Below are 22,495 nucleotides of genomic sequence, written 5' to 3'. Positions count from 1 at the left end.
CACTGAGCCTCTCCTAAGTTTCCCGACACCTCTCCCTTCTTAGTCGCAGGGGAGCTTGTCCTCCGCGGAACTCCTTGTCTCTCACAATCCCACCTAAAGTGTCCCTCCTCTCCACATCTATAGCACACCCTCGGCCGCCCACAGTCCCGCCTGAAATGCTCCTCTTTCCCACAGTTAAAGCACACGCTGCCTGTCGCCCCTCCTCTCCCAGGATGACTCCCGCTCCCAACCCACTGCACTGGTCGCCCCTGAGAGTGGGTACCTCCCCTGTCCCTCCCCTCCAGAGGGGGTTCCCTACTTCCAGGGGGGTTGTCATTACTCCACCCAGCCACCACTTCCTGTATCGCTGAGGATCGCTCCCGTAGGCCCGCGCCCCTTTTCCGCCCCAACGCTCTCTCTTCCTCCCGCACCTCTCTAATCAGTTGCCCGAACGATGGAGGGGGGCCTTTCCTATAAGCCTGCCGGATAGTCCACGCCACCTTGTCCTCCTCCAGAGAGCCACTGAATATCTGACTCATCCTCACGCTAGCCACGTCAGGCGCCTTCACTACCCCCCGGCGCCGCAGCCCCGAGAGCATCCCCTCTATCCTAAATATCTACTCGGAGAGCTTTTCCCCTCTCCATTGTTCCAGGCGTTGGAACTCTGCTAAAAGCAGCCAGGGTTCCCCTGACGACCCAAACGCTCCCTCCAAAACTTCTATACATTCCTCCATTGAGGCCCCAGGCTTCTCAGCTTTCAACTCCTGGACTGTTTTGGCTGCTAAACCCCTCAAACTTCCCACCAATCGCTGCCTCTTCTCCTCCTCCGAGCCTGGCCACTCCTCTAACATCAAGGACGTATGCTCGATCCAGGTCTCATAGTCCACCTCCCCGTCCGGAGTAGGCTTGGCTCCAGAGAACACCCCCAGCTTCAGCCGTGGCCTCTCGGCCACTCCCACCAGGGAGTTAAGTGTGGCTGCCAGCTCCGAGGCTTCTCCCCTACCTGGGGGGCGGGGCCTAGTCACAACTCCCTCTTCCCTCCTCCCTTTACTAGTGCCAGCCACCTCTCTGGGGTCCACCTCTAGCTCTAGCTCCTCCTCCGATGTCTCCTCAGCCTCATCCTTGGAGAAGGGGTGGAGCCCCCACAGCCCCTCCTCCCCCGGAACACTGACCGTCGCCGGCAGTTCCAACGTCCTGACGTCAGCACTCGTACGAACCAACACCTAGCCAGACTCCACCTCTTTACCACACCGTCTAGCTACCAATTCTACCTGCCCAATACCCTTCACCAAACTTAACCCCCGCACTAACGCGTCTCCCGAAACTCGAAAATCCACTCCGCTCACTATACATGCATACTGCACCGGTACACCTTGTTACGTACCCTCGTAACCAGGTAACTTACCAGCAAAGATAGCGGGATCAGCTGAATCGGATGCTACTATTTTCAAACGTTTTATTCAAAAAGGGGCACAAACGCATGGTCAATACAAAACATTCAGATCATATACATCGTCAAAACTCAATCTAAAACACCGGTGTAATAATAATCAATCAGAAATAAGCTCTATAGTTGTCTAGGGGATAATACTGGGTCCAATTGAAATATAAAGAGTCACTCAGAAGTCTGCAGGCTTTTCCCTTTTGGGAACCGCTGGGGTTTCACGTTGTGGAGAGAGAGAGATGGTTGAGAAAGGATAAACACTTGCCCGTTGTCTTTACAGAGCAAATCCTTGGAATCAGGGGAGCAGGCTTCCCCGTTGTTAGTTAAAAGCGGTCTTCCGATGGTTCTAGCCACAGATTCAAAATTTGGAATCTAACGCACGTGGCTTCCTTCAAAATGGCTTCCCGCTCCCACGGGAATTGGTATCGTGCTTCCTTGGTGTCTCCTTGGTGCGTCTGAGGGTTGTCCCCCCCTCAGACCCTCCTTTATACTTCTTCACGGGATCGCAGGTGTCAATCAGGTTGCAGGTGATGCGATCTCTCTCTCAACCAGCCCACTTTGCCCGAGGGCTTTTCACGTGGTCTTCATGAGACAATAGTCAATATCGCCTTTATTCTGCTTCTCGGGAGAACGTGGTCTTCCGCACGTCTCCCTCTCTCTCTCCCATTTCCTGTGTCTATTCAGCACGTCTCTCCCCCTCTTGGGTCAGTTGACCCCCCCTTGACTAGGGCTCTTGCGATTCTCACAAAGGAGGGGGCCGAGGTCATAACAACCTTCAAATTCACACCAGCTAACAATCTTATCTCTGTCCATCTCTGCTCTGCTGCCTGCGCGATTCCACAGCCCCTGACAATCTGGGACAAGCACACCACAAATGTAACACTTACCCAAAAGACTGGTATATGTCTAGGGGAAAGGGAGATCCAGCCACACACCAACCCACCTCCCGTACACGCAGGTGCTGTGAGAATCGAGTTTATGCCTCGCGCCGCCCACAGTATCAACTTCACACCAAATACCGTTATGAAATACACTTTAAAGAGTTTACTAACATTAACTAAAGAAGTATTAGGCAATACAATATATATACAAGGAAAGAAAAAACAAAAGGCGCCAACTTCTCAAAGTTCAGTCAGTGTAGTGCACATCGTAGGAGCTCAATCAACGAACCATCCGACCGCCACGTTGTCGCACCTGGGACCACCCCGGTGGTCTTACGAGCAGTCCAGCGCATGTCCACCTTCCTCATCCGTCTTCCTCCCGACTCTCTTCACACCAAAAGCCCGTGAAAACCCCTCCCCCAAGTTCCCAGCCTCACAAAACACAATAACATTCCCCATTGATTAACAAATGAATACAATTACCATATCAGCCATTCTAAAGCGAAACAACAGCGAGAGAAACACTTATCAGACAAAGAAGCATTCCTACTCGTAACAAACCAAAGAAGCCATTTTGAGTAACATACACAGGACATTGTACACTTGTGGAAATAGAGCATTTCCATAAATGGTCCATTAAATAGAGTATAGAGTATACTCTATAGCCAACCTAATAACCAGCTATGGGGCAGGGAAAAGCCAAGGCTTCAATTTAACAACAACATCAAACAACGTCTCAAGAAATTCAGCACTCCTCAGAAAAACTGCATAATTCCCAACCACAACGGTTCAGCTTAGAGAAGCTGTTCAGTTCAAGTGTAAGCAAAATGGAGCCCAGAAAAGCACCCCGAGTGATCCTCACAGACAAGCTAGGAAGTCAGAATCGAGTTTAATACCACCAGCACGTGTCATGAAATTCATTAACTTTACGGCAACAGTACAATGAAATACATGGTAAGTAAATTTGATAAGCAAGTTCAATTTTGTCATTTAAAAAAAAAGTTGGATAGGTATATGGACAGGAAAGGAATGGAAGGTTATGGGCTGAGTGTAGGTAGGAGGGACTAGGTGAGAGTAAGCGTTCGACATGGACTAGAAGGTCCGAGATGGCCTGTTTCCATGCTGTAACTGTTATATGGTTATAAATATAGAGAAAAAAATAACTGAATTACAGCAAGATATATATGTCTATTAAATAGTTAAGTTAAAATAAGTAGTACAAAAAAACAGAAATAAAAAAGTGGTGACGTAATGGGTTCAATGTCCAGTTAGAAATCAGATGGCAGAGGGGAAGAAACTGATTCTGAATTGCTGAGTGTGTAGCTTCAGGCTTCTGTACCTCCTTCCCGACAGTAACAAAAAGAAGAGGGCATGTCCTGGGTGGTGGGGGTCATTAATGATGGATGCCACCTTCCTAAGGCACCTCTCCTTCAAGATATCTTGGATACTATGGAGGCTAGCACCCACGATGGAGCTGACTAATTTTACAGTTTTCTGTAACTTACTTCGATCTTGACATGCCTCAACTTTTATTTGATGAGTTCTCTAGACAAGATAATATTAACATGTTTCCAACGATCTTGTTGGAAAAGAGAGAGATAGAGAGATACCGCTTCTACCTCTTCCAACGATTCTGAGTGAGACACAGAGATCGGTATTTACTGACAATTACCTTTATTGTTCAAACTAACAAATACGTGAAGTCATACATTAAGTACCTTGTGTGCACAACTGCTAAGTACCCCTCACTCTCCTGGATATTCAAAGAATAGCAAAGGTATTACCCGGGCGGAGGAATTTACGCTGGCCAGGCACTCCTTGTTCCTCGTGGCCCCGACTCACTCTCCATGTGTTCACGCAGGGTTCTTCTCGCTTGTGTCTGCGATGGTTATTCTTCGAAGTTACCGCCACCGGCGCACACAAAGCATCCACTTCTATATCCATTGCTTATCAATTCAAATGTCACATTCCCATGTCATTGGCCGCAGGTCATGTGTCTGGCCTTTAACACCTGGTCATTGGCTCTGGTCCAAGCAGCCTCCATCTATTGTCCTCTTCCCATCAAGGGACAGTTGCTGACTCATGGTTCTTTGTTCTCAGTCAGCAATGAGCTTGAATCACCTCAGGCATTCACAATCCTGCATGTTATAGCCAACCAAAGAACACTTCACAAACAACTCCTTATTTGGAAATGCAGAAATGCAGTCCAGCAGATTACCTGAAGAGTCTTTGTGTCTTCTTTAAAACACTAATCAAGTCCAGCATGTCAAGCTCACAAAATGGAGAATCGAGTTGATGCACCATCAATAACTCACTCTGAGACGTAAGAAACGAGATATCGGCTTTTATTGACTGGAAGAATAAACAACACTACATCCTGGAGAATGAGGCCGGGCTCAGGCCTCAATCGCCTTTATACAGGGGTCTGTGGGAGGAGCCACAGGAGCAGTCAGCAGGGGTCTGTGGGAGGAGCCACAGGAGCAGTCCAGACAGGTATATGTAGTTCACCACACGAGTGTCTTCACAAAATGGCAGCCTCCATCCCCCAAGCACACAGCAAGAACAAAGACTGCTTCCACTGTCCTTGATTCATTTGACTTCACTGATTTGAAGATTGTCATTCTTTCTGGCCAACAATCTTCACCAGTTTTTTACAGATTCACCACAAGCTGCAGAGAGTATGAACATGGCCCAGGCTTTTAACCAAAACCATCTTCCCCTCTATTGATCTTGTCTATGTTTCCTGCTGCCTCAGAGCAGCTGCCAACATAATCAAACTGACCGTTTACCCTTCTTCCTCTTCGCATCAGTCAGAAGATACAAAAGTTTAAGAACACATTCCACCTTAGAACCTAAGCTCCATAAAAGCTTCTATCTACTGTTACAACATCCTTCAATAAACCATTTGTACAATAAAGCTGGACTCTTACATCTCTCAGTCTATCTTGCCGGGGCCTTTCCACTTTATTTGTTTACCTAAACTGCATTTTCTCTGTAAATGTGACACCGTATTCTGCATTCTGTTTTTCAACCATTTTGTACTACTTCAATGTGCTTTGTATGTATGGAACAGTCTGGTACGCAAACAGTATATCTTGACACTTGTGACAATAATAAACCTCTGATGGTGCAATGTCTGGTTTAGAATTATGTAACCAGTTGCATTGATGGAATATTTTGATTCTTTTTGTGAAGAAACCTCTTTGTAATAAAATTTAATGCAATTGTTTCAATTAAGCAAAATCAGTGATACTAAAGTTGGGGTGAGAGACTGGGGCAGCACTCCACTGTAGTGTAGTGGTTAGTGTGAAGCTATTACAGCTTGGGGCATTGGAGTTCAAATCGGACATCATCTGGTAGGAGAGTCAGTACATCCTCACTGTGGAATGCTTGGGTTTCTGAGTCCTCCAGTTTCCTTCCAAATCTAAAGACGTACTGATTAGGAGGTTAACTGGACATTGTAAATTGTCCCATGATTAGACTAGGATAATATCGGGAGTTGCTGGACTGTGAGGCTCAAAGGAACATAAGCGTCTATTCTGCTGAGGCCCTAAATAAAATAAACAGCTATAGAGAATAGTTGATTCATTTAAAAATATTCTATCAAAAGAAACAGTTGCATTACAATGCCTACTGATTATCCCCATTTGTAGAGTGTTGGCATGCCAACAATAATTTTACACATGCGAAACTATCTTTCCATTAAAGTCAATCATAATGAGTATCAAGAGAGATGTTTACTAGTGGCCCTGTCATTTTTCATTCTTATCTCAAATCAAGATCGCTCCAGGAAAACCAAAAACTGAAAAGGTAGAAGCAACTTATCAACTAAACTTTGCATGTCAACGAGCATAAATGAAGTTCATAAATTAAGGTAGTGCTCAGAAGTTTCCACTGTGAAATAAAATTATTATCCCATTTACAGAAATCAGATAGATAATTTTATTAGTGCATAGTGCATATAACATTTTTCCCTTCTATTATTTAAAATCGGTCTCAAAAATTAAAAGATGCATTCAACAAATGTAACTAAAGCTTTATTTATCAATAAAGTTTCCTTCCTACAATCACCAGCTCACATCCCACTGCTAAATGTGGCACAGATAATAAGATTATTAGCTTCTAGAACAGTTCACTTACCTTTGCGGATACATATAAGTTCATGGACACCACAAGTTCGTTCTCCACCTGTAAAGACACATTTATTATTACTCAAACATGTTTGACAAATTCTAACTCTAAAATGTGGCTATTGATATTAAAATGAAAGGAATGAAGAAATGAAATAAGTTATTTTTAAGTTCCTTTCTTGTAAACAGCAATGAGCCACTCAGTTATACTCCTAAATTGAATTTAATGGTGATAAGATTCCCAATTGCATCATGCTGATAAGTGGTAAGTAACATTCATTCCACACTGATAATAATAATCATCATCAATAAAGGGAAGGTTAACCTGATTATACATTGGAGAAACCAAAGATAATTTTGTGGAATATCTCTATGAGCCTGAGCTTGCACTCACCTGTCACATCATTCCCTATCCATTCTCACTATGACCTCTCTCAGTTTGACCTTCAACATTAATATTTCCAATTGTCTTGTATTTCCTTACAATGTAGACAGGGGTGATACAACCTACTGAGTTGATGCCAGCTCACAAAACATTCTCATTCACTTGCTCTAGTCTATTCTCCCCAGATTCCCATCAATTCCCGCCCACATGAACCTGAAGGCAATTTACAGTGACCAGTTAACCCACTAACCATCATGTCTTTGAAACATGCTGGGAAGCCTGACTACCCAGAGAATACCCATGTAGTCACAGAGCAGACATGCAATCTCCACAAGAATTGAACGTGAATCAGGAGATTAGTAAGGAAGAAGTTCTACTAGCCGCACCACTGTTCCATGCAATGAAACACAATATAACTTCAAGGAAAAATATCATAACTTTCATTGAGACATGTTACTGTCCTTGGGACTCAACACTGAATTCCACAATTTCACTTGAACGTTCCTGTTTGTAACCTAATTGGCGTGTTATCTAATTTATTTCAGACAGCCAACTCATCTGGCCATATTTAGTGTCTTTTTTTAGACCAACAGCTACACAAACTAAATCACAACACTCTTTCTGGTTAAGGCCACATCAACATAATATAACAGAAGAAGCAATGCCAACTGGCATCAGCTAACAATTCATTCTTTCTCACAGACTTGAGTGATGGTGCACCTGAATTCAACCTGCCAAGCTATCAGTGTATACTTCTTATTCATTACAGGCACCAAAGGGCTTGCCAAGTTGTATGCAGATCAATCCATGGCACACATTATGGATGAATGTCACCATGCAATTCAACTGCAAACACTGAACTTGACTTAGTCACCAAGAATGCTAAGAATACATTCAATTCACAAATAAATTAATCTACATGGACTGCATCAGTTCAAGAAAGCAGCCAAAAATACCTTGTTGGTAAATCTAGGAAGCAACTAGCTTTACAAATGATACACATTCCCCAAGAATACTTTCCTAAAAACTGAGAAAGCATAATTATCTTATTTTATTAATCTTATTTCAAGAGTATTTGGCTGCAAGAATATTTGCCAGTTCTGTATTTTCCTATCAAATGGATTTTGATAGTATCAAACATTATTTGATTTTGATAAAGTATCAAACTTTATTCTCTTCACGTCCAAATACTCTAGTTCAACAGATACAAATATTTCATATACCTGTGTATACCTTTGTAGGGAACCAATGCAATCTGGTGACCAAATTTTGTTGGTCTGCCTACTGCTATATATAGAAAGTGCTAACATCATAACATTGTTATTGGCTTGGGATTAGAGTTGACCAGTGCGACAACACAAAGGAAGGATTCAGATTGGTGCAAGATATTTGTAAATCTTATCCCAATCTAAAATCTGACCATTGAAGACTGAGTCATAGATTTACCAATGCACTGATGAGACTTGAACCAAGCTCAGCAATTATGCAGACACATATATATTCTACAGGGTGGCTGAAAAAAAAGATAATGTATCATTCTCATGTCAGTGTGGAATGTATTTAATGACACAAAAATAATCTGCATCTAACAAAACTATTAACAGAACTCCTTTGTGGCTGGCTTTACTATGAACAAGACAGAATAACAACAAGCATTTAATTCAGTCAGAACATATGCTGGTGGTATAATTACAGCCTTTGTGATTCAGCAAAGAAAATCATGAAGGGCTGTGTTTCAAAGGGTGGAAGAGGATAAAACAAGAACAAGATTTAAAAAATATATAGTTTGACACAATTGGACTCATCTGTGAGCTTGCAACCATTCTTGTTGATATGTTCTTATATGCAGGTAGGTGGATATGAGTCCACAGTCAGAACAGCCATGATCTTATTGAATGACAGAACAGGCTCCTATTTCTTATGTTCTTACGTTATTGCTGTTTTTCATTTTTTCTTTTTGCTTATCCATGCTAGATATAATTTAAAAAGTACGCATTCACATATGTCATCAAATTCACTCACTCTGGTGCTGCACCAGAAGAGTCTTCATTTTCAAAATTTCAATACTGTATCTGCTGAGTACACCAATTCCCCACTCCAAAGAAGCACACTTAAGTTTCATCTGAAATTTGGATTGTATCTAAAACTGCAAGTTTTCATTTGGATTTTCTCAGAAACAAGGAGTAATTCCCTTTAACCATCAAAAGCAGTTATTGAACAATTTGTGATGGTAAGGTATAGCATCTAAAGAAGCTGTTTCAATATTTTTACCTATTATATCAGTAGCAAATTCTCTGGATCAATAATAGCTAAAATTATAAACTGACATAAAATTAGGTAATCACAGAGATTCTCCAGATGCTGGAAATCCAGAGTAATATCCACAAAATGCTGGAGGAATTCAGCAGGTCATGCACCATTTATGGAAAGGAATAAAGAGGCAACATTCTGGGCCAAGACCCTTCAGCATACTGTATCTACCTTACCAAAAAAGAACTAAGAATTTTTTTTTTTTTAAATGAGCGCATTGTATTTGCAAACTGACATGTCACTCAATGAACTTAAACTGACAGCTTCACAATGTCTTGATTCTACATGGCCTGAAGTTGTGGAATTCAAAGAAACATATATGTAATCATGACATCAAATACCAGTGGGTCAGGCAGCATCAAAAGTGGGATAAATCAAGCTAATATTTCAAGTTAATGACTTTCCATCAGAATTTATGAACCAAAGAAAGATTCTAAAAAAAAAACACTGATCCTGAAGTGATAATTTTGTTTTCCTTCTCATAAAAACTGTCTGGCATGTTGAGTATTTCCAGCATTTTCAGTTTATTGGCATCCATGTTTTTTCCCACTTTTCCACTTACATAATTATCACTGTACAATATCTTTTCTTGAAGCAAATTAGTTTATTATATCTGGAATGAAATATTTACAAAATATCAACTTGTTATTAATTCTTAGCTTTTAACAATGCTAAGAGTACGTTTGAGGACTTCCACTATTACTATTTCATTATTTTTCCAAAACACATAACTTCTAATGTAGGCAACACACACAAAATGCTGGTGGAAAGCAGCAGGCCAGGCAGCATCTATAGGAAGAAGTACAGTCGACGTTTCGGGCCAAGTCCCTTCATCAGGCCTGCTGCTTTTCACCAGCATTTTGTGTGTGTTGCTTGAATTTCCAGCATCTGCAGATTTCCTCATGTTTGCACTTCTAATGTAGATTTCACTAGAATAATGAAGAAAGTTAAGCAATTTATACTACTTAATTTTAGAAACTGTTCAAATCAATGAAATAGTCACATTTTTCTTTCATAAACTCCTCATAGAATAATCTCAGTTTACATTTGCATTATGTCTTGCACAAACTGTTCCTGTCACATTCATTCCTACTCACACATAAAGTTGTCCAAATAAAGCAATAATTTTAAGGCAAGATTTTGTAGACTTTATCTTTTTCCCAGAATGTTAAATAGGAAAGTGTTAACATACAGATTTGTAAAATATAATCCCCATAATACTATCATAATAATTATACATGAATATTTAAAAAAAACTCTTTACTGCAACAAAATAAATACATGTAAGCAGATAAATGTTTTACTGGTAGAACATAAAAGGACAGGTAGGCTTTTTCAAAAATGAAGTCTTGGATAAACTAGGAGATCCACTCCCTACTGAAGTGTAAGACTGTGGCATTCAAATCAGGTGACCCTGACCTTTACAAGAAATCAAAACACATACTTTATAAAGCTTTCAAGGATGCTAAGAGACAACCCCAGTCCAAAATTGAGTTTTAGACCAGCCATCAGTTCTAGCAGGGCTTGCAAGTTATAACAGGCTGCAAAGCAAAGTCAGGTGCCATCACTAACAACAGTACACTCCTTCCAGATAAGCTTAACACGTTCTAGATGTTTTGAACAGGAAGGGGTTGGGATGTAATCATTCACCCTGACAGCCTCAAATGCACCTGAATCCACCATCATATTTGTGGATGTAAGTTCAGTTTTCTGGAGAGTGAACCCACAGAAAACAACTGGTAAGGATGGTATCCCTGACTGTGTTCTTAACTCCTGCACAGATCAAGAGGAGAAGGTACTTGCAGATATTTTTAACTTCTCCCTGCCTCAATCTGACTTTTCCATCTGCTTTAAGAAGGCCACTATCATCCAGGTACCTAACAAAAACAAGGTAACATGCCTTAATGACCACTGCCTTGTGGCTCTGACATCTGCCATCATTTAGTGTTCTGGTCATGGCAAGCATTAATTCCAGCTGTCCATTAAACTTTGACCCACTGCATTTCACCACCACCAAAACAGGTCTGAAGCAGACACCATTTCTTAGACCCCATACTCATCTTTGGAGCATTTGAACAGTAAAGACTATTATTTATTGACTATAGCTCTGCCTTCAATACTAAAATCCCACACAGACTCATCCCCAAACTCATAAATCTGGGAGTCAATACCTCCTTTTGCAACTGGATCCTTGACTTCCTGATCAACAGACCGCAATCAGTAAGGATAGGCAGCGACAACTATTCTCAATACTGCCGCCCAACAAGGCTCCTCAGCCCCATTCTCTACCCATGGCTACGTATGTGGCCAGATTCTGTTCTAGTTCCACCTGCAAGTTTGAAGATGCTCCACAAGGCGAGGGAAGAGATTGCTGAACCTCTGGATAAAGGATCTTTATGTCCTCGTTGTCTACGGGAATGGTACCGGAGGAAAGGAGGGAGGCGAATGTTGTCCCCTTGTTCAAAAAAGGTAGTAGGGATAGTCCAGGTAATTATAAACCAGTGAGCCTTACGTCTGTGGTGGGAAAGCTGTTGGAGAAGATTCTTAGACATAGGATCTATGGGCATTTAGAGAATCATGGTCTGATCAGGGACAGTCAGCATGGCTTTGTGAAGGGCAGATCGTGCCTAACAAGCCTGATAGAGTTCTTTGAGGAGGTGACCAGGCATATAGATGAGGGTAGTGCAGTGGATGTGATCTACATGGATTTTAGTAAGGCATTTGACAAGGTTCCACATGGTAGGCTTATTCAGAAAGTCAGAAGGCATGGGATCCAGGGAAGTTTGGCCAGGTGGATTCAGAATTGGCTTGCCTGCAGAAGGCAGAGGGTTGTGGTGGAGGGAGTACATTCAGATTGGAGGGTTGTGACTAGAGGTGTCCCACAAGGATCTGTTCTGGGACCTCTACTTTTTGTGATTTTTATTAACGACCTGGATGTGGGGGTAGAAGGGTGGGTTGGCAAGTTTGCAGACGACACAAAGGTTGGTGGTGTTGTAGATAGTGCAGAAGATTGTCGAAGATTGCAGAGAGTCATTGATAGGATGCAGGAGTGGGCTGAGAAGTGGCAGATGGAGTTCAACCCGGAGAAGTGTGAGGTGGTACACTTTGGAAGGACAAATTCCAAAGCAGAGTACAAAGTAAATGGCAGGATACTTGGTAGTGTGGAGGAGCAGAGAGATCTGGGGGTACATGTCCACAGATCTCTGAAAGTTGACTCACAGGTAGATAGGGTAGTTAAGAAAGCTTACGGGGTGTTAGCTTTCATAAGTCGAGAGATAGAGTTTAAGAGACGCGATGTAATGATGTAGCTCTATAAAACTCTAGTTAAGCCACACTTGGAGTACTGTGTCCAGTTCTGGTCACCTCAGTATAGGAAGGATGTGGAAGCATTGGAAAAGGTACAGAGGAGATTTACCAGGATGCTGCCTGGTTTAGAGAGTATGGATTATGATCAGAGATTAAGGGAGCTAGGACTTTACTCTTTGGAGAGAAGGAGGATGAGAGGAGACATGATAGAGGTATACAAGATATTAAGAGGAATAGACAGAGTGGACAGCCAGCGCCTCTTCCCCAGGGCACCACTGCTCAGTACAAGAGGACATGGCTTTAAGGTAAGGCGAGCGAAGTTCAAGGGGGATATTAGAGGAAGGTTTTTCACTCAGAGAGTGGTTGGTGTGTGGAATGCACTGCCTGAGTCAGTGGTGGAGGCAGATACACTAGTGAAGTTTAAGAGACTACTAGACAAGTATATGGAGGAATTTAAGGTGGGGGGTTATATGGGAGGCAGGGTTTGAGGGTCGGCACAACATTGTGGGCCGAAGGGCCTGTAATGTAATGTGCTGTACTATTCTATGTTCTATACCACTGTGATGGCTGTATCTCAAATAACAAGGAGTCAGAGCACTGGAAGGAGTCAGACAGCCTAGCAATATAGTATCATAACAATAACATTCCCCTCCATGTCACCAAAACAAAACAGCTGTTCATTGACTTCAAGAAAGAGGGCAGTGCATATGCTCCTGTTTACATCAAAAATGCTGAGGCTGAGAGGACCAAGAACTTCAAGTTCCCAGGAATAAACATCACCAAAATGTTGACGGCATGGCCAAGAAAGCACAACTGGCAAGTCCCAATTGACTCTCAACAACTTTAATCCATGCACCACAGAAAAGCTTTAAAGACTAACTTTATTTGCCACATGTGCATCAAAACACTGAAGCATACAGTGAACGACCAATAGTCTGAGAATGTGCTGGGTACAGCCCGCAAGGATTGCCAAGCTTCCAGAGCCAACATATGCCCACAACCTAACAACCTTTACTAATCCGTACATCTTTGGAATATGGGAGGAAATTGGAGCACCCAGAAGAAATTCTCATAGTCACGGGAAGAATGTACAAACTTCTTATAGATAATGGCAGGAATTGAACTCTGATCACAGGCATTTTAAAGCATTTTGCTAGCTGCTACACTACAGGAAAGCATCCTTTCTAGGTGCATCATGATTTGATATGATAATTGTTCTACTGTGACTGCAAGAAACTGTGGATAGTGAAACCAACCAACCAGCGGATCTTGAAACCAACCTTTCCCCCGTGGATGTTGCCATATACTTCTTGCCATCTCTGTAAAGCAGCCAGCATATTGAAAGACCCCATCTTCCCCTGACCATTCTCTCTTCTCTCCCATTGAGTAGAAGATAAAAAAAGCCTGAAAGCACATACCACAAGACTCAAAAACAGCTTCTACCCACTGTCATACGACTATTGAATGGTTCCCTAGTATGATAAGATGGATTCCTGAAATTAATCTACCTCCTTATCATCCACCCGCACCATACTTCCTCTGTAAATGCAAGACTTCATTCTGCACTCTATGATTGTTTTACTTTGTATTTCCTCAATGGACCGTTGTAATAAATTGGTCTTCATGAACAGTATGCAAGACAAGCTTTTCATTGTACCTTTTCACTGTACATGAGACAATAACAAATCAATTCACCAAAATGCTCTCCAATTGGAAGCATAACATTGCACTACTTTGAGATTGTTAGTTAGCAGAAACATGTCAGACTATATTTAGCAGTTCTATCACTGTACCATTGATCCAAAGTACTGTCATTATCCTAAGTTCCTTTTTTTGTTCAGTCATTTTCTCCTTTCCAATCATTGTTTCTCTAGAACATATTTGCTTCTTGCCAAGAGGCACTACATGCTCAGGAATCCAGGAAGCTTCCAAGCCCCAAGATGTTGTGCCAGTAAGAGGTGGATTCTAAAGAGATCAATATCTGAACTGATGCCACAAGGAGTCAATCCCAAATCTGGAAAAGATTAATGACCAAAAAAGCTTGATAAAAGTGAGTTGAACAAAAGCAAATCCCATCTAGTGCTAGAAGCACATCTACTGGTGCACATGAGGAGAATATGACCATAAGACCATGAGATATAGGAACAAAATTAGACCATTCAGCCCATTGAGTCTGTTCTGCCATTCCATCATGGCTGATTTATTGTGCCTCTCAACCTCATTGTTCTGCCTTCTCCCTGTAATTTTTGATATCCTGACTAATCAAGAACCTATCAACCTCCACTGTAAAAATACCCAATGGCTTAGCTTCCATAGTGGTCTGTGGCAATAAATTGCGCAGATTCACTACCCTCTAGCTAAAAAAAAATTCCTCCGCAAATCCTTCTAAATGGACATCCTTTTATTCTGAGGCTGTGCCCTCTGGTCTTGGACTCCACCATTAAAAGAAGCATGCTCTCCATATCCACTCTATTAAAGAAAACATGTTCTCCATATCCACTCTATCTAAGCCTGTAGGTTTCAATGAAATCCCACCTCATTCTTCTAAACTCCAGTGAGTAACAGGCCCAGAGCTATCAAATGCTCCTCATACATTAACACTTCCTTTCTTAGCTCAGTAGCATAGTGGTTAGCACTTTGTTTTACAGTACAGGCAACCTGGTTTCAATTCTGCCACTGCCCTTAAGGAGTTTATATGTTCTCCCCGTGACCACGTGGTTTCCTCTGGGTGCTCTGGTTTCCTCCCACAAACTAAAGACCTATTGGATGGTAGGTTAATTGTTCATTGTAAATTGTCCTGTGACTAGGCTAACATTAAATCGGGGTGTTGCTAGGCAGTGTGGCTCGAAGGGTCGGAAGGGCCTATTCCGCACTGTATCTCAATAAAAAAAATTTAAATGTCCGCAGAACGCTCCAGTGCCAGTACGTTTCTTCTTAGAAAAGGAGCCCAAAAATACTCTGAATACTTCAACACCTTATAAAGCCTCAGCATTACATCCTTGCTTTTATCTTCCAGTGCTCTTGAAATAAATGCTAACATTGCATTAGCCTTCCTCACCACCCACTCAACCTGCAAGTTAACCTTTAAGGAACCCAGCACAAGGACGCCCAATTCCCTTTGCAGCTTTGATTTTTGAATTTTCTTCCTATTTAGAAAATATTTCAATGGTTCAACGGTTCAATTTAATATCATAGAATGTATACAGTATACAACCTGAAATTCTTACTCTTCGCAGACATCCATAAACAGAAGAAATATCCCAAAGATTGAATGGTAAAAAGCTGTTAGAATCCCAAAGCCTTCCTTCCCCCTCTCATGCACAAGCATTAGCAAAACATCAACCCTCCCCTCCCCCACCTGCCTCAGCAACAGCATCAGCCTCGCACCACGCATGAAAAAACAAAGGCCCCAAAGAGACCATGATCTAGAGTCCTTCAAAAAAAAAACAATCACTGTTCAGCCCAACATTTTAACATCCCACAGGCTCTCTTTCATAAATAAAGAAGAAAGAGTTATCGCTCCTGCCGCAGCAAGACATATTCTATATCTTTATTCCTTCTAACAAAGTCCATGACCATGCACTTCCCTACATGATATTCCATCTTCCTCTTCTTTGCCCATTCTCCCAATCTGCCTAGGTCTTTCCTTGGACTCCCTGCTTCCTCAACGTTACCCGCCCCTCCATTTATTGTCTACAAACTTGGCCACAAAGCCATCAATTCCATTATCTAAATCATTGATTTATAACATAAAAAGTGGTCCCAAAACCAAACCCTGCGGAACACCACAAGTCACCTGCAGCCAACCAGAAAAGGTCCCCTTTATTCACATTCTTTGCCTCCTGCCAGTCAGCCCATCTTCTATCTATGCCAGTATCTTTCTTAACAGTGAAAAAATAATGTGGAAAAAATGTCCATTGATCATTTGTGCTCCAGACCACGTTGCTTCTTCCAGTATTGTGTTCTACCGAGTCACCAGGTACAGAGTCACCAGGTACAGCTCCAAGCATGTCACTAAGGTACAGAATATCACATGGGCTCCCAAGGGAAGTGGCTTGTATTAGGTTAAGTTAATGCATGTAACAAGAAAGATTACATTGGAAAATAAGGGAATAGCTGAGAAATTATTTGTTTAATGAATGTTTAATGAAGACCTCCTTGAAATAGTGGAGAACTACTGTTCTAGAGTGTATGAGCAAATGAAGGAGATTAACATTTGTACAAATTATTATTGGAAAAAATTACTGGGACTGAAATCTGATAAATCACCAGCAGCAGTTTTGAAAGAGGTAACGACAAAAGTACTGAAAGTACTTGTACTGAAAAGCACTTCCAAAATTACATTTATTTTGGACTAATTCCCACAGATCAAGGATTCAAATTAATGCCACTATTCAGAGCAAGAGAGAGAGAGATGTAATGGAGATTTATAGACCTGCTGATCTCAAGTAAAAGAAAAAATTCTAGAATTTACAGGCAACATAATGTTATGACAGGGCTCCCCATTCATATTTGGCAGAAGTTGCTTGCAATCCTGTAACAGGTAGCAAAACCATCCCCGTACATCCTACCAGACTCCCAGACATTCATATGTGCAGACTGTCTATAAGTCAAGTACAGTATACATAACCTGAGAAGAAGTTATATTATTAATTGATACTAGAGCATTTATTAATAATTACTCATAAATATTTATTAATATTATAATAGTAGGGCCAATATGAAGTTGTGAAAAAAGTCATGAATGACAAATCTGTTAAGAGGTTTTTCAGGTTTTTGCTAATACAATAGATACAGGGAAAATGGTATAATTTGATTTTATTGTATAACAGGCCAGAAGAAGTTATTGAAAAAGAATAGAGCACACAGGATACAGAATGATATACTGGCATGGACCACAAGCTGATTAACGGGTAGAATGAAATGGATAATTTTTGGTCAGGGGTGCCACAGAGATGAGAGCTAAAGTCCCGTTTGCTCTCATGGTATACTGTACATCAATGATTTGGTTAAAGGAACCAAGGATAAAGTATGCAAATTTGTTCATGGGTGGCAATGTGTGTTGAGAAGAGGACAGAGTGGAACTTCAAGGGGATATAGTCAAGCTAAGTGAATAAGCAAAGCCATGGGAGATAGAATATAATGTGAAATCCCTGCAATTTTGATAGGAGAGATAGATTTCTTAAATGCTGAGAGACGAAAAGTTGTTGATGTTCAAAAGGACCTATCTGTTAGTTTCCTTCAACACAAATCACAGAAAATTAACATGCAGGAGCAGCAAGAAATTAGGAAAAGTAAGCAGTATATTGCAAGAGGATTTAAAAACAAGAATAAAAATGGCTCTCTGATACTTTATAGGGTCCTAGTGAGACTGCATTTGTAATATTATGTATAGATCTGGTCAGCTTCCTACCTATGTGACAGAAGAAGTGTAATGAATCCATGTCGGATTGATTCCAGGACAGAGTTGGAGGCTGTTGTTTAAAAAGGGATTAAACAACTTGAGACTATATACAGAAATGAGAGTTTATCTTATTGATTATGCTCTTATGAATCTTCTCAGGGTCGATGCAAAGATGACAAAACCTTTGGCTTGGGGGTCTGGAATTAGGGAGCTCACTTTCACAATACAAGATCGACTATTCAGGATTGAGATGAACTGAGATTACTTTACCCAGAATGGAGGATTTTAGAATATTTTACAATACATAAGAGTGTTATGAAGACTCAGTTATTGGAAATATTCAAGGTGGAGATTGAGAACATTATGGATATTGAGAGAATGAGATCAGTGTAAAAAAGTTAGAAAGAGATTTTTAAAAACTAGCCATATCTCAATGAATAGTGGAGAAGGTGTGAATGGCCTACTTTTGCTTCTATCTCCCACATTCTTTTGGGATGATTTCATCTGAGCTCCCATGAGCTAGTTAAGATATGCTGCTGTCTCTCACAGCAAGATACACAGTCCAAAAACAGACTCTCCAGTCCTGCAAGTACTTAATACTCTTTAATACCAACAGCAAATGCCTCATCTCCAATAGAGAAACTGCTCACTGGTAAATACTTCATAGAGTTAGTTGGGAAAGTAAAATAATACAAAACCCAACAACCATCCAAAACTAGCTTAGGAATGGTATAATGACTTTGCAAACTAACAAGATCAATTCCTTAATGCATAATTTTCAGCCTCCAAAATGCTGTTGCAGCCATAGTAATTAAGAGTTCTGAGGTTATTTCCTCATCATTAGTGAGTCCCAAATACCTCATTGGGGAAAATGGTAACAGTAGCAATACCATGAAGAAATGGAGAGAATTAAATGAGATAGTTGTTATCAGGGCTGGTATGCACAATGGTAATGCTGCCACTTAAAATTCAATATTGATGCAGCATTTTGTTGCATGCAGGCACAGAGTCCCTAAAACACAGAGCCAAATAAGTGGTTAACGTGGTTCTTGATTTTTTTTAAATAAAGTTCCTAAAATATCTAATTATTATTAAAATGCACATGGTCTGTGTGGCCCAGCTTGGAAACTAATGTTTCAGTGGACCCCACTACAATAATGTGCATACTGACAACATACATCTAATCTTACAATCCTTTAAGGTACATTCCACCAAGCTTCTAGAGACCTAATGGTCTGATTTTAAGTTATCTCACCAGCCTAAGCAGGAGTCAGTAGTAGAATATGGAGCCAAGATATTCCCCCAAGAGTTATCACTCAATATAGCAGTTAACAAATGAAGGACACAATGGTTTTCTCAGAATGAATACATCATCTGCATTTCCTAGATGTGTGGCATTAATCACCAACCATCGATGCATTTAAAGACTGAATGCCATTCTAGTTCACAAAGGCACCAGATGGATCCCATATAATATTACTCACTGATTTTTCAGGAAGCTTCCAGATCTGAAAAATATGCATGATGCTCTCTACAGAAGAGGAAGTAAGTGAATTCCCCTCACCTTGAAGAGATGATCCATGACACCTCATCACTGGTAAGCATTCAGCAGAGCAGCCCAAGCACAGATGTCTAGTTGGACATTTCCTTTGCAGAAGGTGACATATCTTTGTCTCCAATGTCTCGGAAGTCCTTAGCCAAGGATCACTTGGAAGAAAGAACATAAATCCTAGACATCTCACACTGGGTGCAGTGATGGGGGATGGTGGGAGGGAAGTGTAGACCTTTCTAATCAATCCTCTTCTGTCCCTCCATCTTCAGGATGCTACTCAATTATTACAGTATATCCAGCCTACTGGGTCCATGTCAGCTCCTAACAAAGCAAACTAATGACTCCTTTTTTCTCCTTTCCTTCATCCCTGTAGCCTTGCAACTTTTTTCTCTCTCATGCCCATCAACTCCCCTTCAATTCTTTTTATTGCCACTTACCAACAATGAATGGTAGAATACAGTAACCATTTAACCAACCAGCACATCTTTCAATGTGAGAGGAAACTGGAATACCCAGTAAAAGATCGCCTCTGAAAAGTCATCCCTCCGTTGGATCCCTTATTTCCTGCTCTTGGTCAAGCCAGAGGCTCTGTGGAATTCATTTTAAACGTCCTATCATCGGGAGCAAACAAAAATTTGACCTTAAGCTTAGCTCTTGCATAAAGATGAGTCTGTAATCCTGGTCCATACTTAGTGAACACTACTTCACACTGTTCCCCCTATAACCGGCAAATAATTGATGACCCTTTTAAACAGATCAGTTATAGGAGACATTCCTTTACTGGGTATGATCCACATTAAATATTAATTACACTTGTTCCATTCAATTTAGCAAGGAAACCAGCAATGGTGCATTGCACACAGATTGGTAGAACTGTGGGCATGCTGCATCCTCCACATACAAACACATACGTGTAGACCAAATGACATAAAAATTGACAGGCAGTCAAAAAAGTTACCTCTATCAAATAAATCCATTATGCTCTGATTTCATTTCACAATCAAACTTACTAACAAAATAATTGCCCTGTGTCAAGTGATTGAATTTCTAGGTCACTGAATTCTAATGCCAATCATATTGCAATTAAGGGTTTTTTTTTTATGGAACAGACACTTATTCTCAAGAATGACGAAAAGAAAACAAATCTTCCCTGAAATATTCTCATGGCCAATTTCAGTGCAATATTGATATATGATGTTTGGCTGGATGTCTTCTTGGCCAACATTAATGAATAGCATATTGTGACCTGGGAAGTAGATTTTAAATTATTTAAATCAAAGAGGTAGTCTCACTAAAATCCAGATCAATATACTGTCTAGCAATATAATGCTCACATATGTGTATATGTTTTATTTCAGTTTTAGTCTCAAATTTTCTGGCGTACCAAAGAAAGCTAAAATCTACAATCTGCAATGTCTTAATCTAAAGAGTTCATACACATTTTCTTATACCTAAAAAGATTTATGACTACAGATTTAGGTAAGGGGGGGCACATTTGAAAGTAATATATATCTCTATATAATATGTGATTAAAATTAAATCCATAAAATTAAAATATTGAATGACATTTTGAATAAATGTCCACAAAGCTTACTGGCAAAATAATAATTATACATCATGTCAGTGGGTGCTAACAAAAATAATTTAAATGTAGTGAAAAATCTTAAAATTCAGCATCAATATAGCATAACAAAAATTAACATGTAAAATATAGAATACTTAATCAGCATTCTATCATGGCAATTTACAAAACAAAACACATCCTCCTGTTTGTACGTTGTAATAATCACTTTTGTCTTATGATAACTAATATATCCCATGCACATATATTCTATTACTAAACGTAACAAGTCTTTTCCATTTTATTTATTTATACTACGCTTCTTTTTGTTTTAAAGAAATCTACAATACCATAACTACAATAGTATCCCTGCAATATAATAACAAACATTCAGCAGTAATTTTTAAATCTTTTTGATAAAACTTACTGGATGTTTTTGAACAGATAGCAATTAGGAGCAGCATTGCTAATGCAGCAGATGAGTTATCTAGCTATTCAAACTACTTTTTTTATGATATCCATAATAATGGTCAGAGGACAAGTTACAGAATTAATTGCTTCCTCGTTTCATGTTGGAAAGCGCAGAGAGTGGGATTGAATAGAAGCAATTCACAGTGGGAGGAGGTGGGTGGTGGTATTGCACAATAATAGATGCTGTAACCACTGCTATTGCAATTTACATTAACAATTAAATTTTGGAACCTAGAATACATTTGCTAAATTTATGAATTATATTAAATTTGGGCTGTGGACTTTATATTCAGTATTGAGAAGAACTGCAAAAAATTACAGGAATAAATGCAGAATAGGCAAATCGATGATAAATGAAGTTCAATAAATGCAGGTATATACATTGAAAGGAAGAACGGATTTATTATTTGGAAAATGTGTGTGTGGTTGGGTAGGAGTAACAAAAGGATCTCTGAATACAAATGTACCAATCAATAACAGGTGTGCCACAAGTTGGCAAGGCCATAAACAAAGCAAGCAAAGCATTTGTCTTCATCCCTAGAGAGACAGAATTAAAAGTGGGGAGGTTATGCCAAACCACATTAATTGTAGTTCACAATCCTTGGTTAACTACAATTAGAGTGAAGTCAAGGCATTGGCAAGGGTGCAGAGATTTAGAAGGATGGCTCAGAAATCCAAATATATCAGGTAAAGGTAGAGTCAGAGACCCATACAGTACAGAAACAGGCATTTCAGGTGCCATGCTGACTAAGATTCCCACCTAAGCTAGTGCTATTTGCGTACATTTGATCCACTGTCTCCAAACCTTTCCTACTCATGTGTCTATCCAAGCGGCTTTTAAATGTTGTTAATGTACCTGCCTCTGGCAAGATGAAGAAACTGGATTTTCTTTCTTGAAAAAAAGAAAGCTAACAAATATCATAAAGGGCATGTCATAAAAGTATGAAAGACTTTGATAAAAAAAACAAAGAAAATATTTTCATTTTGAAAAGACCAACTAGAAATCATCAATATTAGATGGCAAGAAGTCAAATAAAGGATTCAGAACAAATTTCTCTACCTAAAGTGTAAT

The 22,495-nt window shown here is 40.3% G+C and overlaps 1 protein-coding gene across 3 annotated transcripts in view; it reads right to left on the bottom strand.

Annotated features, from left to right (window-relative positions):
• LOC140730407 (synaptotagmin-14-like) overlaps nucleotides 1-22,495 on the bottom strand; it is a 165,992-nt gene that overhangs the window by 142,179 nt on the left and 1,318 nt on the right. For 2 of the 3 annotated variants that reach the window (XM_073050744.1, XM_073050746.1), the window contains exons 1-2: nucleotides 19,404-19,505; nucleotides 6,445-6,492 (exon numbers count right to left, since the gene is read on the bottom strand). In XM_073050744.1, coding sequence (XP_072906845.1) covers nucleotides 6,445-6,492; nucleotides 19,404-19,431 — 76 coding nt within the window. In that variant the 5' untranslated portion in view covers nucleotides 19,432-19,505. Of the gene's footprint in view, nucleotides 1-6,444; nucleotides 6,493-19,403; nucleotides 19,506-22,495 lie in introns of those variants that run through there. The other variant, XM_073050745.1, reaches the window with a different exon arrangement.

Source organism: Hemitrygon akajei, chromosome 7 (assembly GCF_048418815.1).
Source record: "Hemitrygon akajei chromosome 7, sHemAka1.3, whole genome shotgun sequence".
NCBI classification, from domain to species: domain Eukaryota; kingdom Metazoa; phylum Chordata; class Chondrichthyes; order Myliobatiformes; family Dasyatidae; genus Hemitrygon; species Hemitrygon akajei.
The sequence above is the reverse complement of the archived record's forward strand: the minus strand, read 5'-3'. Positions and strand labels throughout refer to the sequence as shown.